The 17,483-nt window shown below is 42.6% G+C and overlaps 1 protein-coding gene across 1 annotated transcript in view; it reads right to left on the reverse strand.

Annotated features, from left to right (window-relative positions):
• Positions 1-645: 645 nt before the first annotated feature.
• DEK (DEK proto-oncogene) overlaps positions 646-17,483 on the reverse strand; it is a 58,357-nt gene continuing 41,519 nt past the window's right edge. The window contains exons 7-11 of the mRNA XM_073631135.1: positions 13,978-14,175; positions 13,722-13,860; positions 10,875-11,041; positions 9,385-9,453; positions 646-858 (exon numbers count right to left, since the gene is read on the reverse strand). Of these exons, the coding sequence (XP_073487236.1) occupies positions 847-858; positions 9,385-9,453; positions 10,875-11,041; positions 13,722-13,860; positions 13,978-14,175 (585 nt within the window). The 3' untranslated portion in view covers positions 646-846. The remainder of the gene's footprint in view (positions 859-9,384; positions 9,454-10,874; positions 11,042-13,721; positions 13,861-13,977; positions 14,176-17,483) is intronic.

The raw sequence follows: 17,483 nt of genomic DNA on the forward strand, positions 1-17,483 counted from the left end.
CATGTCATTCTGCTATACACGATAGAAACAAAAAGAAACTTGTAACAAGAAATACTAAGGCTGCCATTGCTGTCCACCCAATTTTGCTAGCTGCCTCGGCCTTCAATAGTTTGAGGCACTAGGGTTGATTTACTAAAGGAATAGAGGCTGTTCGTTTAGAAAGTAAGATTCGATTTGAATACCCAATTCCATGCAATAAATATTAAAAGAAAAACAGCTTTTGCTTGTACATACTTCACCTTATTCACCAAGCCAAATGAATATCACTTTACTAAAATAGAATAACAATTTAAATAGCGCATATCCCTCTTGCAAACCAACCCCACTGATCTGTAAAAAGCCTGCAGACGAGAAAAGTCAGTGAATCAGAATTCATAAAATACATACTTGTTCCAGGTCAGTGACAAAGTACTGATACTATTGGTTCAAAAGCCAGAACACTAGTGTTTTTATAAGAAGGTGGTCACATTGGCAGCCTTGGTATAAAAAGGAACAGGTTTCCTTTAATTTTTTTTTTTTTAAAGGAAACACCACAACTCACTGAAGTTCCAATGTCTTCCAGCTGCAATGTGAATAAAAGGATTACAAACATAGGATGGAAAATATAAAAAAACAAGAGGATAGCTAAAAGTACACATGGATACTACTGTAAAAATAGGTTTTAATTAAGCAATTTACATAGGTCTTTAAACGCAAACAAAGCAAAATCTGCTTAAAAATACACTGTACCCAAAGTGGTAAAAACAAATACACTTTTGCTGGTGTCATTCTCAGAGTATATGAAGTATAATGAGTATAATCCAACAGTCCATGTATTTTCCATGTATAAAATAGTCCTCTAAAGAATCATGAAATAAGCTGTGAAAATAAAAAAAATAAATAAATAAATAAATACATTAAAAATTTGTCAATGCTTACCCAGCTGAACACATGAATTTCATTTCCACAAGAAAACCTTTAGGCACCACTACTACTACACAGTGTGTAAAAGTACCAGAATTGCACCTAAAAATTAAAACAATGACCTACACAACCTTGAAGCATTGCTAATCACTAATAAATAATGCCCATTTTTTTTGTTAAAAATGTGAAAATATCCTTTAAGCAGTTAAAGCAACCCCCCCCCCCCTTTTCGATAAAGGTTTTATCGTATATATAAATAAAAGCAGACCACTGTAAGCACCTCTGTCTGTCTTTAATGGTTTGTCTCAACCCTCTAACTCAGGGATATGCAAGTAGCGGACCTCCAGCTGTTGCAGAACTACAAGTCCCATGAGGCATAGCAAGACTTGCAGCCACAAGCATGACACGACTTGTAGTTTTGCTACAGCTGGAGGTCCACTAATTGCATATCCCTGCTGTAACTGCTACTTTATCTAGACAGCTCAGTCTGTTAAAGCTGAAACACAGACATTCTGGCCGGATCTCTTAAAATAAAAAAAAAAAAAAAAAAAAAAAAAAAAACACACAACAAAAATAATTTAAAACTAATGCAGACATCACATCCAAGGTTTAACCATTTCCCAACCAGCCGCCATCACACTGTGGCAAGGAACTCGCTTTTGTGGGTGTGCGCGCTTCCACTGGCCAGCGGGGGAGCTAATCAGCAGGTTCGGCGGACTTGCTGTCCGCCAGCCACCCATGATCGCGCCCCGCAGTGACAGAATGGGGATCTCCCTGTGTAAACAAGGCAGATTTCTGTTCTGACAGGGGAGATCACACACATCCTGCCTTTCTGCTATGCAGGAAGACGGATCTGTTCGTTTCCCCAGTCACAAAACACAAACAGGGGACACATTTAACCCCTTGATTGCCCCTGTTAACCCCTTTCCTGGCAGTGTCATTAGTACAATAACAGTGCATATTTTTAGCACTGATTGTAATAATGTCACTGGTTCCCCCAAAAAAAGTGTCCTGTCTGGCACAATGTCGCAGTCACGCTAAAAAAACACTGAGCGCTGCCATTACTAGTAAACAAAAAAAATACCATAAAATCTATCCCCTATTTTGTAGACACGACCAATATACGATTACTGCAATCTTTTTATTTACCAAACACATGTATCAGAATACATATCAGCCAAAACTGATGAATACATTTGTTTTACATTTTTTAAAAAAGGTTTTATAGCAGGAAAAAAAAAAAAAAAAAAAAAGTTTTTTCCTCAAAATTTGCGCTCTTTGTTTATAGTGAAAAAAAATAAAATAAATATATATAAAAACGCAGGAGGTCAAATACCACCAAAAGAAAGCTATGTGTGGGGGAAAAAAACCCCCAAAAAAACATATCAAATTTTGTTTGGGTATGTCGCACGACCTCGCAATTGTCAGGTAAAGCGACGCAGTGCCGGTGTAGCGTCACATATGGCGACCCATCACATTGGGCTACCTGGTGGACTGCGCGACGCTGCCATATGCATTCCAACACTGTGGAGATCTGCACTTGCGCAGAATTTTGTGGCCACACCCCTGAGTCCAGGTTCAAGCCCCAACATCCAAGGGGACATAGTTAGATTATAATTATGCTGAGCGTGGCAAGCGAACCGTGGTAAGCGAACCGTGGCGAGCGGAGCGAGCCCGCGAGGGGCCCTGTGGCAAAGTGGTGTCTTACAACAGTGTTGGAATGCCTATGGCGGCGTCGCGTACTCCAGCGGGTAGCAAAATGTGATGGGTAGCCGAATGTGATGAAACACCGTATCGCAAAAAATGGCCTGGTCAGGAAATGAGCAAATCTTTCCGGGGCTGAAGTGGTTAATATTGCTTTAAGTAGTCACATATAGTAAACAATCTAGGGAAGCACTTTAAAACAAGCTCATTAACCTCTGTAGCTACAGGAATCATAGAAAAATCATCCAGGTTTACAACAGATGCACTAAAATCTTTATTTCCCATTAGGCTGGATTCACACACCTGTGGTGCGGTAACCCACATTACGCCAAGTGTTCCTGTACACTGCGCCAAGGAATGCCAATCATGCAAATAAATTGGCTAACACACAAAAAAGCTCAGGTTCTACTTTCTGTAACATCGCAGTGTGTTGCATTGTACTGCAACGCATGTACATTGCATAGGTTTGTTTTGGGTGCCATTAAAATTTAATGGCACTGCATCGCACATTTTGGCACGTCACTGCAACAAGAATCCAGCCTTCCTCTGCATTTTCTGAAGATCTAGGCAGTCTACCCGCCTTCTAATGTAATCAACAGCAGAGGTTTCAAAGCTGTTGGAAATCATAAGATTTAGGTTTGAGTTGGCTTCTGAGACTAAATAACTTCATAGTACAAGCAGCTAGAGAAGTTAAGGATCGCTCATTTATAAAGTGCTTTTACTGCTTTTTAAGAATCTGTATATATTATAATGCCTATAGTCTGAGCACAGAATGACTTCAAGATTTCACAAACGTTAAAAAGTGTTACTAAACCCAGGACCCTGCATATACTATGTCTGGTCTCCCAGAATACACAGCACATGGAAATGCAATCGTTTTAGTAAATATAAACTGCAGAGGGTCAGGACCCCTGACACTCTGTCTGGACAGTGCCGATTGGCCCTGTGCTGATCACATGCACTCTTACAAAAAAAAACAAAACACAACAACAAACACGCTCTCTAGCAATACACAACTGAGCATTTGCAGCCTGACACCAGTAACTATCTTATCCTTCTGGAGTCAGTGAATAAGGAGGATCTGTGCATACAGGATCAAGCAGCCTTTTTACACAATGCAGAATATTTGTTCCACAGGGAGTATAACAAGCATGTTTTACTGCATATACAGCCTTATTTTACTGTTGTGGGTTTAGTAACACTTTAAGACTAAGTATCCTTTCAGCTGAGCATTCGGATCAGATCCACCCGTCCCAGGTGGAACTGAATGGAAGCTAGGGTAGTCAGGCAGATGTCCAGTATCCATCTAGGCAAAAAAAAAAAAAAAAAAAAAAAAAAAAAAAAACACTGAACAGACAAAAAAGGGACGATGGCAGGACAATATCTTCATTCAGATGAAAGCCTGAAACCACTTTTGGCAAAAAGCCTGGACAAGGGCGTAACACCACTCTGTTATCATGAATAATCAAATATGGCTCTTTACAAGAAAGAGCAGCCAATTCTGAAACCCTCCTTGCTGAGGATATAGCAACCAAAAATATCAGCTTCCTAGTCAGAAGGACTAAGGGAACATTCTGTAATGGTTCAAATGGCGGTTTTTGTAACACTGACAAAACGTGGATTAATCCGCATCACCCCTTGCATAAAACCCCGGACTAAAGAATGCGTAGCAAGCGGTCTTTGAAATAAAATCGATAAGGCTGAGACTTGGCCCTTAATAGTACTTAGGGCCAACTTCAACTGTACGTCCAAATGTAGAAAGGCAAGAATTCTGCCTATAATATATCTCCGAGGGTGCCAACCCTTGGATTCACACCAGGAAACGTAAGCTTTCCAAACTCTATAATATACAGCTCTGGAAACTGGTTTCCTTGCATTGATTAAAGTTGAGATAACTGACCTGGAAAGCCCACGCTTCAGAATGTGGGTTTCAATAGCCAAGCCATTAAATTTAGCGTTCGTAAAGTAGGATGGAATATCGGCCCCTGCGATAGCAGGTCTGGCTTTAGTGGGAGAGGCCAAGGACCCTCCACTGCCATCTTTACGATCTCTGCGTACCATGACCTTCTGGGCCATGCTGGTGCTACCAGAAATATCGGCTTTCTTTCCAGCTTGATCCAGCAAAGAATTCAAGGCAGCAACTGAATCGGGGGGAAAAGCGTAGATCAGTGAAAACTGATCCCACAGCGTTACCAGCGCATCTGTTCCGTATGCGAGTGGATCCCTTGTTCTGGACACAAAGTTGACTAGCTGCATGTTGAATCTGGACACTAGAAAATCTATGTCCGGAGTCCTCCATCTTTGGCAAACAGCCCGAAACACTTCAGGGTGAAGAGACCATGGGAATAACTGCTGGCGACTTAGATAGTCCGCCTGCCAATTTTCTACTCCCAGGATGAAAACTGCCGATAGGGATGGGACATTCCTTTCTGCGCAAGTTAGGATATTGTTTACCTCTCACTGAGCTGAGAGACTCTTGGTGCCCCCTTGGTGACTGATATAGGCCACAGCCGTGGCATTGTCGGATTGAATCCGGACTGGACAATTCTTCAACCTGGAGGTCCAGGTTTTCAGAGCCAGATACACTGCCCAAATCAGTAGGATGTTGATGGGCAGGACACTTTCGAGTTTTGACCTCTGTCCCTGGACAGTCGTCTCTTCTAGTACCGCTCCCCAGCCTGAGAGGCTGGCATCTGTCCTTACTACTTTCCAGATTATTTGTCTGAAGGATTTCCCCTTCAGCAAATTCTGGCTTCATAACCAACTGAGGCTTTGAGACACTCTTGGGGAAAGTCGCATTAGCAAGTCCAAAGCCGGATCGTCTTGTTCCAAGCAGAGAGGATTCTGTTTTGCAACAGTCTTGAATGGAACTGGGCATAGGGGACTGCTTCGAATGAAGCTACCATCTTTCCTAACAACCTCATGCAAAGGCAAATTGAAGGATTTGCTTTTGACCTGACCATCCGTACCAGCTCTTGCATGGAGCTGATCTTTGCTGGAGGCGAGAACACCCTTTTCTGGGCTGTATCTATGATCATGCCTAACTAATCCAGCCTTCTTACTGGTTTTAAAGGAAGACTTTCCTAGGTTGAGGATCTAACCAAGACTTTCCAGGTACTGGTTGTAATGCGTACGCTTTGCCTTAAGCGAGTCACCGACTGGTCTATTAACAATAGATCGTCTAGGTACGCCAACACTGTTATGCCCTGTGCCCTCAAGCTGACTAGAGGTGGGGCCAGTATTTTTGTGAATACCCATGGTGCCGTGGCTAGCCCAAAGGGTAAAGCTGCGAACTGAAAGTGCTGTTTCCCTTCGAATCGCAGAAAACTTTGGTGAGCGGGAAATATAGGGACATGCAGATATGCATCCCTGATGTCGATGGACGCCAGGAGTTCTCCGCCTTGTAGGATGGAGACCACTGACCTGATCGACTCCATTCAAAATGAGCACATTTTTAGGAACAGATTTAGATTTTTTTAGATCCAGAATGGGCCCAACATCCCCATTCGGTTTTGGTACCGTAAACAGGTTTGAATAGAAACCTAAACCTTGTTCTTCTGTGGGGATCTGTATGATTACCCCTCGAGTCAATCGGTCTAAAGCTTGAAACAGGGATTGTCTTTTCCCTAGATCCTTGGGAACGTTTGATCTCAGAAAGTGAGATGGTGGAAACTCTAGTTTGTATCCTAGAGTCACTGTGGAGAAAGCCCATCTGTCCTGAGTTTCCCTCTGCCAGACTTCTGCGAAATGCAGAAGTCTTCCCCCCACCTTGGTGAGGGGAGACGCCTCTTCATGAAGAGGTCTCAGTATTCTGCTTTGTAGTCTTGTGGCTCCAGGTCTTCCTTTGAGCCTGGGCCTGACCCTGCGATTTTCCTCTGGAATCTGATGGTGGAAGCCGTCGCCACTGCCTAGAGGCGGATGCGCTTGGCGCAGGAGAGAGTCGTTTTAAATGAAGGACGTTTATACTTTCTTTTGACTGGCAAAGAGTACTTTTTCAACTGGAAATTGTCTGGATGTATTTATCCAAATCATCGCCAAATAGTCGCTCCCCATGAAATGGGAAACTAGACAGTAGGTTTTAGCAGGGTGCTTCGGCAGACCAACCCTTTAGCCAAAGGGTCCTACGCATGTGTACTAGCACAAGTGCAAGGCGAGACGCCTGGTGAATAGAATCCTTTATAGCAGGGATCTGCAATTAGCAGACCTCCAGCTGTTACAAAACTACAAGTCCCATCATGCCTCTGCCTCTGGGTGTCATGCTTGTGGCTGTCAGAGTCTTGCTATGCCTCATGGAATTTGTAGTTCAACAGCTGGAGGTCCGCTAATTGCATATCAATGCTTTTGCAGGGGTCTCAAACTGGTGGCCCTCCAGCTGTTGCAAAACTACAAGTCCCATGAGGCATTGCAAGGCTGACAGTTACAAGCATGACTCCCACAGGCAGAGGCATGATGGGACTTGTAGTTTCACAACAGCTGGAGGGCTGCCAGTTTGAGACCCCTGCTTTATAGCATCTATGGTAAAACAATGCTTTTGGCAAATCGGCCAACTCACTGGCCTGTTGTGCAGGGAGATCGTTAAGGGCCTGTGTGAACTGGTCTTTTAAGGACTGACAGATGCCTATAGCTGCAATTGCAGGCTGAGCAACAGTACCTGCTAAAGAAAAAGAGAATTTTAACAGGAATTCCAACTTTTTATCTGTTGGATCCTTTAGCACTTGTGCATTGTCCACTAGACAAGTTAAACTTTTATTCACACTGGAAATCGCAGCATCTACTGCTGGAACTTTGCATTTTTTGGTGAATTTTTCCTCCATTAGATAGAGAACTGAGAATCTCTTTGGAGGGAGAAAATGCTTATCTGGATGATCCCATTCGGTATAAATAAGCTTCTCTAGTAATGTGTGGACTGGAAACGCATGCACTGGTTGTGACGGTTTCAAGGAGCCCAAAGAAGAAACCAGACTTTCAGCTGACTGTTAGGGTAGCATGAAAGTGGAGCGAACCATGTCCGTAAGGATTTGTACCTCAGATTGTCAAGCTGAAACTTCAACTGTTTCCTCCGAAGAGGAGTAATCGGTTTGCTTTTCCCAATCGTTTGAGGGCAATACCTCATCCTGTCCCCACTGTTCCCCTGGTAAGGGGTTTGGAGTGGGATAGAGGGATTTAGCCCGCTTATCCTCTTTAATGGAGGATGCGATTAAAGGCGCTAATCTTCCTTTCAAGCCCTGCAGGGCAGAGGAAAATGCATCTTCAGTCACGTATACAGGAGCTGAAGTGTGAGAAGCAGTAACACCACCAATTGCTTCCAATGACTCACCCTGGCTTGCCATGTCAGGTATCTCCGGAGAGGATGACAATGTGGAGGCATGTCTGGAGTTCCCAGCGCCTGGGGGTGGTTTTGGTGCCTTAGTAGTAAGCCTTGAAGCCATAATGCAAAGCACAAAAAGCGAAGGTACTCTAAGAACTGTTCTATTTACTTGAACAATAGTAGGAAAAACAGTGGTAGCATAGAATGATCTAATGCTAAACAAAAAGTTTTTTTCCTGTACTGCAAATGCCTGTGTAAAACCCTCATGTGCACCAGCGCTTCTGTGTCCTGTGGCAGCCTTGCTTCAGCTGCTCTGATAGACACTGTCTGTTTCCCCAGAGTATCAGCTTTAAGCTTTTTCAGGTGTGAGCCCGATTGTCTATGCGTCACACCCTTTCCTGTGCTATAGCAAGAGTCACCTCAGAGGAGAGGAGGGAAATGATGATTTACACAGCCTTTTTATCAGCTTTTCAGATTTATGCTTGTTTAAACATAACGTATCCCTATCCACTCCGTTTCCCCATTTAGGGGGAGAGGAGACCCCCCCCCCCTCCAGCTGCCTAGACACACGCTGTATTAGCACAGATTTAAACAGGGTCTATACACTATTACTCCCTCTAGAGGAGTTTAAGGCATTTTACAATATAATTGAAAGTAAAGTCATAGGTGGACTTTGCAGTTCCTATGCGTTCCTCTTACCTTTTCCTCGCTGCAGGATACTGCTGTAAACAGACAGATCCAAACTTCACCCATCACGGCAGGCAGCGTGTTTAAACCTTCAAAGACTGGGGCCCTTTTAGTAGGGGTTCCACTCCTTTGGACCATGTATAGCACCCCTCAGGACAGCTTTAGGTAATGTAGCAAGACCAAAAAGAGTCCTGGTTCCTAGGGTCCAGCCCTAAAAGAGGAGCATTACAGGCAAAACCCTGTTCTTCTATGCGAGGCCCGGGTACCATCCTGGAGCCGCAGTGTCGGGATGGATGCGGTTGTGGAGGCTTTTTAAATCCAGCATGGATCCCTCCTGGAGCTCCGCAGAGCACATCTTCACTCGTGCCAACACCTTTAGACACTGGCGAAAAAATTGAGGTACTCCTGGAAGGAGGAGGGGTTATATAGGGGAGTCAACTTCCTGTATTGGGTGTGCCAGTGTCACAAGGTAGCTATAACCCACTAAGTAAATACTTAAGGCTCTGTGTCCTATGATGTACGATAAAGAAATATGCATTTTATAGGACACACGCACACATATAATTTTAAAAATTGAATTGTATAAGGCACAATGTGTGTTTAGTGCATTCAATCTAGCTAGTCTTCCCAGATCATACAATGCTTAAACTTCCTAAAATACATTTCTCCTTTGTTTAAACAAATGAAGGAAGCCCATGTGAGTGAGGGCCAACACTTACACTTGTTTGAGAATCAGACCATATATACCTAGTTGTTACTTTTCATGTTTCCTATACACATACCTCTTTAACTGTAGCCTTAATGAAAGTTTTTCTTGAGGACAAGTCATGAGTAGGATAGCTCTCATTCACCTAAAAAAGTAAACAAGAAGTTGAAACAGAATTTTAAAGCTCTCGTGCTCCGTTACGTTATTATAGAAAGTGCATTTCCACTTTTGCAGTCAAAAAAAAAAACCCACCACACACCACAAAGCAAACAGTGTGTCCCAATTCATACAGTATACCTAAAAATGTTAACAAATATTTCTTCCTTTTCTAGGTGTTTGTTTAGAGCTGGCCTTAGGTAGACACTGACAAAAGTGGGACAGTTTCCCCTTGTTTTTAGAATGCATAAGCTCAGCTTCTAGTTTTTTCATTCCTTGTTAAAGCGGAGTTGCACCTAAAAGTGGAACTTCTGCTTTAAGCGCAGCTCGCCCCCTTACATGCCACATTTGGCTCCCACTTCCGCTCTCGCCCCCTAGGCGACTCCTCCTCTCCCCCTCCCTTCCTGTAATCTTCTGGGACATGTCACAGGTCCCAGAACATTGTCCGGCCACTGAGAAGGCGCAGAGCAAAGCCGCAAGCTGTCACAGCCGGGTGCCCACACTTACAATCCCAGCGCCGCGGAGAGGAGGGAGAGAACCAAGGCTTCAGGCGGCCACATCACTGGACCGTGGGACAGGTGAGAGTGTGTTTATTAAAAGTCAGCAGCTACACTTTGTTGCTGCTGACTTTTAATAAACTTAAAAACGACTGGAACACCACACCGCTTTAAACAGAGTTTACAAACCTAGTTTACAACTGATAAGATCTGATCTGCCAATACAGACAGGATTAATTAAACCACTTGAAGGCTTGGCCTTTTCTGGCACTTTGTTTACATGTAACAATCAGTAACTTTTTTTGAAAGAAAAATGTAAACATCCTTGTGACAGCAATGGGCATGTGACAGGTACTTTTGATGGAGAGATCTTAGGTCTATAAGTCCCCAAATGTCTCCTCTGCACTTAAAGCATTTGATCGCACCAAGATCGGCAAGATCAAATGCTTTTGATTTTTTTTTTTTTTTTTTTTTTTAAATGGCACCATTTACACCAGGGTAACCCAGGAGGGAGGTGATGCCTTTGCTTCCATGTTACTAAATCATATAGAGCCCAGAAAAGCTGATCGGGTCTTTGCTGGGCTCATTAGCTGGCTGGCAGGTTGACCACGACTCCCAGTGGGACGAGATATCCTGACCAAGCCATAGAAGGCATGGGGTGGGGGGGTAAACCTGGTATAAGTGAACATGGCAGACAAGAACTCAGATTTGGATTTTTTCTTAGAAAAGATCAAGTATGCAATTTTCCAGTTTTTTAAAGGTAGGCTACGTGAATTATATTATGAAATATGTAGCAGGGGTAGTCCCAAAAAGTGTAAACCCATTTAAAAAGCTCTAAATTAATGTAATGAATAGTGCAGACCTAATATTTGAAATGCAAAATAAAAAAAAAAGAAATTTATCCTGAGCATACCTTTTTGCAGATTTGCTTCATTGTGACTTCTTCCAGGTTTGCTTCTGCTAAAAGCTTTTTCACGGTTTCTTGGATCTCTTCATCAGTGGGTGGTTTCTTTACCTTCTTGATCAAGGGCTCATCATCCGAGCTGTCTTCCGATTCGCTTTCCGATTCTACCACTTTTTCTGTTAACAGATTTTAATATATTAAGGCATATCCCAAGTTCATTATATATTGTATTTTAACCAACTCCATACCAGGCACTTTCACGCCCTTGCTGCCCAGTCCATTTTTGAGTGCTGTCACGCTTTGAATGACAATTACTCAGTCATACAATACTGTACCCAAAATAAATGTTATCAATTTGAGGGACAGATGGAGCTTTTTGGTAGTATTTAATCAGCACTGGGTTTTATTTTTTGCTATACAAAACAAATACAGAAAATTTTAAACACATTCCAGCTTGCTATAAAATATAGCAAATAATCTTCATCAATTTAGGCCAAAATGTATTCTGCTACATTTCTTTGTTAAAATAGCCGAAATCAGTGTATAATAGCCGAAATCAGTGTATATGTTTAGTCTATGTAAAGTTATAGCATCTACAAACTACAGTCCATAGATCTGAAAATTGATCAATCCTGATGTGCTGTGTCTCGAGGCCCTTACATGCCGGGACAGTATATATACCCCCCAAATTACCCCCTTTTTGGAAAGTAGACAGTCCAAGGTATTTAGTAAGAGGCATGGTGAGTTTTTTGAAGTGAAGTGGTCACAATTTCTTGAAACATTACTACATAGTTTCCAGAGTTGTCATTTTACCAATTAAGTATGGGGATACCACATGTGTGAGAAGTTCTTAGCCTAGATGCATACATTTGCAGAAGAGCATCTTCCTTGAAAAACAGACTTACTGGTAGATCACCAAGTGAAAATAAAAGAAGAAAGCCTAAAAAAGAAAAAACTATTGTAGCCATCACATCTAAGAATCGGTAAGCTATATTATAATTAGCTTTTTTTGTGAACTACCACTTTAAAGCTGGATACACACAATACAACTTTTGTTGTTAGATTTCCTTTAGATTTACCTTCAACTATTTAGTGCAAGGGCCTGACTGATTGCATACAAACTGAAAGTGTTGGTTTGACCTTATATTGTATGGTTTTGGTAAATTAAAGAAAAAAAATTGTATAGTATGTATCCAGCTTAAAGCTGTCCTGTGGCCTCTGCCTGCCCTCTCTGCCAGGGCTGAAAGCCCTTGGCCCACAGAAATGCTGCCTTTTGTCAGCCAACAGGAAACAAGAAGCTGAGTGCATTTCTGGTAGAGCAAGAATTATACAGGATCTAAAGAAAAAGTTCACACAAAAAAAAAAAAAAAAAAAAAAAAAAACCCACACATCTTTTTTGCAGGTAAAAATATGAGCAGGACACCTGCAGACGTGTCAGTGCATCTGTTTGCTCGTACCTCATGTGGGTAGAACATGTAAACATGTTCCCAAAAGGTGACCTTATCCTTTAAAATGGATAAAAAAGACAGGAAAATATGCAAGTACTGCAGAGATGTAATGAACGAACAAGTTTTGTGTTTTGTTTTTGGCAAGACATGCATTTTAAAACAATACTGATATCTGACAGATTCATCAGAAAGCTTCGGGTTGCACTGATACCGATACTGGTATCGGTGCCAATATCAAGCATATGCACAAGTATCAGTACTCGTGCCAATGCCCCGATACTAGAAACTGATACCTTCAGGTTCAGTTTTTTCAGCCGTGAACAGGGGAATGTAACAAAAGAATGGTGGCAATTATCGGTTGTTAAGGAGCGGGGCTGCCGCAGCCTTTACAACCCATGTTGTTTCAGCTGCCCCCCGCATCCTTCTCCCCTCCCACCTGCTGTCACTTCTGCCCTTTGCCTCCTCCTTTTAGTCCTGCCAGCTATGCCAGGTGCCTTCCCCACCTCCTCCTTTCCCACCAGCTGCAGTGTTCTCCTAACCACTATCGGGTCTGTCATCCTGCATGGTCCAGCAGCTTCTTGGTTGTCAGCAGCGGCTGCGGGCGGCTCTCCTCATCTAGCTGCTCTGGTTTTTACCCAGCTGTTACATCTGCTCCCTTTCTCCCTGGCCAGGAGCTTGTTGAGCCATGCATCTGGGATCCTATCCACACATAGCAGCATGTGAGTGGGCAATCTTAATTACACTTGACAATAAGGTGAACTACTTTTATCAGCTGGAACTTTGTTTAGTTTTCTCCTTTGCCCAGTGCTTCCCTTGTTTGTATGATATATATACTGTACAGCAGCATTTTATGCAGACTGTATATTATCTCAATTTAAGATGTCTGTACTTTAAGGACTTTGCACTTCAGGGACTGGTTAGATATGATTTTTGCATTTATTAATTCAATAAATAATTTATTTTATACTTTTTTTTACTTTGTGTAAAGTGTATTTCTTGGAATCCTTTGAGGGACACATGAATTCAGTCGTACTGCTGTCAACAGGAGGCGCTTGGCAAATTGTATGCCAGCCCCCATATAACCCCTCTACCCAGTTTTGTAAAAAAAAGTAAACACTTCTAGTGTGTACCAGGCTTAGGAGGTAAAGGTAAAGCACAATTTAGAATCTAATTTTTGCCTGAAGTTAGGCTTTAACAGTTTTTTTTAACTGCATCAACTTAAACATGCTAGATACAAACTATCTTTTTGGATATCTGGGAGGAGTTTAACCATCTATAATACAATCAGTATACCCTTTTCTACTAAAACAAATTTACATACAGTGTAGTGTTTATGAATTTTTCTTTTAGTAACCCTCGCAACTCCAATAAGAACTAGGTCAAAACCTTTTTTTTAGTTACAGTTTACCTTTTTTGGAACCAGCTTGGCTCTTCTTGTTTGTAGTACTGCTATCTGCCTTCTTTACATTTGCAGATTTTGTGGCTTTCTTACTCTTGGGTGTTGATTTTGGCTTGGCCTTTTCCTTTTTAGCAACTTTCTTTGGTGGCTAGAGAGGAAATTTGGATCAGTTATAATAAAATAAGTGAAAAAAAAAAAAAACAAAAACAAAAAAAAAAAACAAACAAAAAAAAAAACAAAAAAAACAAACACAAACAGCCTATACCTCTTCCTCTTCTTCTTCCTCTTCCACCTCACTTTTTTCCTCCTCTGAAGACTCTTTATCCTTTTTCTCATCCTCACTGCTAGACTCGTCACTCAAAATCACATTGGATTTACTGCTTTTAGACTTTCGTGCTGAGCCTGAACTGCTACGTTCTTTTTTACTGCTCTTTGGAGTCTTCGACTTGGACTTTGGCAAGGACTAGGGATACACAAAAAAAAAAAACAAAGAATTAAATAGAAAATACAAATACATATTTTAATATATATTAATATTTAAACCAGTAGAGCCTAGTCACATTTGTCCATTTCCATGCAGCAAAAAAAAAAATCCAAAAAGAAATCCCATTATTTCAAATGCAGCTGGTTTCAGATCTATGCACGGCAGTTTAGCCCAAGAAAAAGGGAATACTATATGGGCCTATTTACACTTGAAAATGGCATGCTTCAACCTTACCCTGACTTTATAACCTTCACATGTGCCAACTAGCTTTACCATACAGGAATGGCAAAAATAGGATTTTTATAACAGCTTACCTGTAAAAATCATTTTCTTGGAATACATCATGGGACACAGAGTCTTAAGTAATTACTCAATGGATTATAGGCCACCTTCAGGTGATGGACACTGGTATACCCAATCCAGGAAGTTCACTCCCTATATAACCCCTTCTCCCTTCCAGGAGCACATCAGTTTTTGTAGAAAAGCAATATACCTAAATCGCAAAAGAGGGGAGGGACCTCTGTGTTCCATGATGTACTCCAAGAAAAGGATTTTACAGGTAAGCCGTTATAAAAATCCTATTTTCTTTATCGTACATCACGGGACACAGAGCCTTAATTATTTACTTAATGGGACGTCCCATAGCAATGCTACTTGAGGGGAGGGAGACACAACCCGGGAGGGTACCCCCAGACTTGAGGACCTATACTGCTGCCTGCAGCACACTGCACCCAAAGGCGATATCCTCACACCTCCTTACATCCACTTGATAAAATTTGGTGAATGTATGCACTGAAGACCAAGTTGCGGCTTTACAGATCTGAGCCATGGAGGCCTGATGACGCACTGCCCAAGAAGCACTAACCGCCTTGGTAGAGTGCGCCTTAACTTGAAAAGGGGGAATCTTACCCCTTAATTCATAAGTCTGAATTATAACTTGATGGATCCACTTATGGACAGTGGATTTCAACGCTGCCTGTTCTTTCTTAGGACCCTCTGGCAGAATAAATAAGACATCAGTCTTATGAATCTGAGCAGTTGCCTTTAAATACATTTTCACTGCTCTCACCACATTAAGACAATGTAGTGACTTTTCTTCCCTGGAACATGGTTTGGAAAAAACAATGGCAGGACAATATCTTGGTTCAGGCGGAAACCGGAGACCACTTTTGGTAAAAAAAAAAAAAAATCTGGACGAGGGAGCAACACCACTCTGTCATCATGAAAAATCAAATATGGCTCTTTACAAGAAAGAGCAGCCAATTCCGAAACCCTCCTAGCTGAGGATATAGCAACCAAAAATACCAACTTCCTTGTCAGGACTAAGGGAATATGTTGCATCAGTTCAAATGGCTGTTTTTGTAACACAGACAAAACTGGCGGAATATGCCACCTCACCCCTTGCATAAAACACCGGACTAAAGAATGTGTAGCAAGTGGTCTTTGAAATAAGACCGATAAAGCTGAGGCTTGGCCTTTAATAGTACTCAAGGCCAATTTCATTTCTACCCCTAATTGAAGAAAGGCAAGAATTCTGCCTATGATATATCTCCGAGGGTGCCAACCCTTGGATTCACACCAGGAAACATAAGTCCTCCAGACCCTATAATATATAGTTCTGGAAGCTGGCTTCCTTGCATTAATCAAGGTAGAGATAACTGACGTACTGGAAAGCCCACATTTCTTTAGAACGTGGGTTTCAATAGCCAAGACGTTAAATTTAGAGACCATAAGGTAGGATGGAATATCCGTCCCTGTGAGAGCAGATCTGGCCGTAGTGGGGAGGGACCATGGGCCCTCCACTGCCATCTTTACGACTTCTGCATACCATGACCTTCTGGGCCATGCTGGTGCCAGCAGAATTACCGGCTTTCTTTCCAGCTTGATCCTGCAAAGAAGTCGAGGCAGCAACTGAATAGGGGGCAATGCAAAGATCAATGAGAACTGATCCCACAGGGTCACCAACGCATCTGTTCCGCATGCGAGTGGATCCCTTGTTCTGGCCACAAAGTTGACCAACTTCATGTTGAACCTGGACGCTAGAAGGTCTACATCCAGAGTCCCCCATCTTTGGCAAACAGCCCGAAATACGTCAGGGTGAAGAGACCATTCCCCTGTGAATAACTGCTGGCGACTCAAGTAGTCCGCCTGCCAATTCTCTACTCCTGGAATGAAGACTGCCGTTGAGCAGAAAGGAATGTTTCGTGCCCAAGTTAGAATATGGTTCACCTCTCTGCGCTGAGACTTTTGGTGCCCCCTTGGTGATTGATGTAGGCCACAGCTGTGGCATTGTCGGATTGGATCCTGACAGGACAAACCCGTAACCTGAAAGTCCAGGCATTCAGAGCCAGACGCACTGCCCGAATCTCTAGGATATTGATGGGCAAGGTTCTTTCGGTTCTTGACCACTGTCCCTGGAAGTTGTCTTTTCTAGTACTGCTCCCCAGCCTGAAAGGCTGGCATCCGTCATTACCACTTTCCAGATGACTGGTCAGAAGGATTTTCCTTTCAGCAGATTCTGGGTTAGTAACCAAGTGAGGCTTTGCTACACTCTTGGGGACAGCCGCATTGGCAAGTCTAAATCTTGAATTGTTTTGTTCCAAGTAGACAGGATACTGTTTTGCAACCGTCTTGAATGGAACTGGGCATAGGGAACTCCTTCGAATGAAGCCACCATGGTTCCTAGCAACCTCATCCAAAGGCGAATGGAGGGATAGCCTTTTGACCTGACCATCCGCACCAGCTCTCTTATGGAGTGAATCTTTGCCTGAGGCATGAACACCTTTTACTGGGCTGTGTTGATCAGACCCAAGTACTCCAGCCTTTTTAGCGGTATTAAGGAAGACTTCTCTAGGTTGAGAATCCAACCCAAACTTTCCAGGTATCTGGTTGTAATGTGTAAGCTTTGCTCCAAACAAACCGACCGGTCCATTAGCAATTGATCGTCTAGGTAGGCTAGAACTGTTATGTCCTGTGCCCTACACATGGCTAGAGATGGGGCCAGCACTTTTGTGAACACCCGGGGTACCGTGGCTAGCCCGAAGGGCAGGGCTACAAACTGGAAATGCTGCTGTTCCAACTCGAACCGCAGAAACCTTTGGTGAGCGGGAAATATAGGAACATGCAGATATGCATCCCTGATGTCGATAGATGCCAGAAGTTCTCCTCCTAGAAGGATAGAAACTGCTGACCCTGATAGTCTCCATGCGAAAGGAGCGGATCTTCAGGAACCGATTTAGATTTTTTAGATCTAGAATGGGTCTGACATCTCCATTTGGTTTTGGTAC

This window comes from Aquarana catesbeiana, linkage group LG05, assembly GCF_042186555.1.
Source record: "Aquarana catesbeiana isolate 2022-GZ linkage group LG05, ASM4218655v1, whole genome shotgun sequence".
In the NCBI taxonomy this organism is placed as follows: Eukaryota; Metazoa; Chordata; class Amphibia; order Anura; family Ranidae; genus Aquarana; species Aquarana catesbeiana.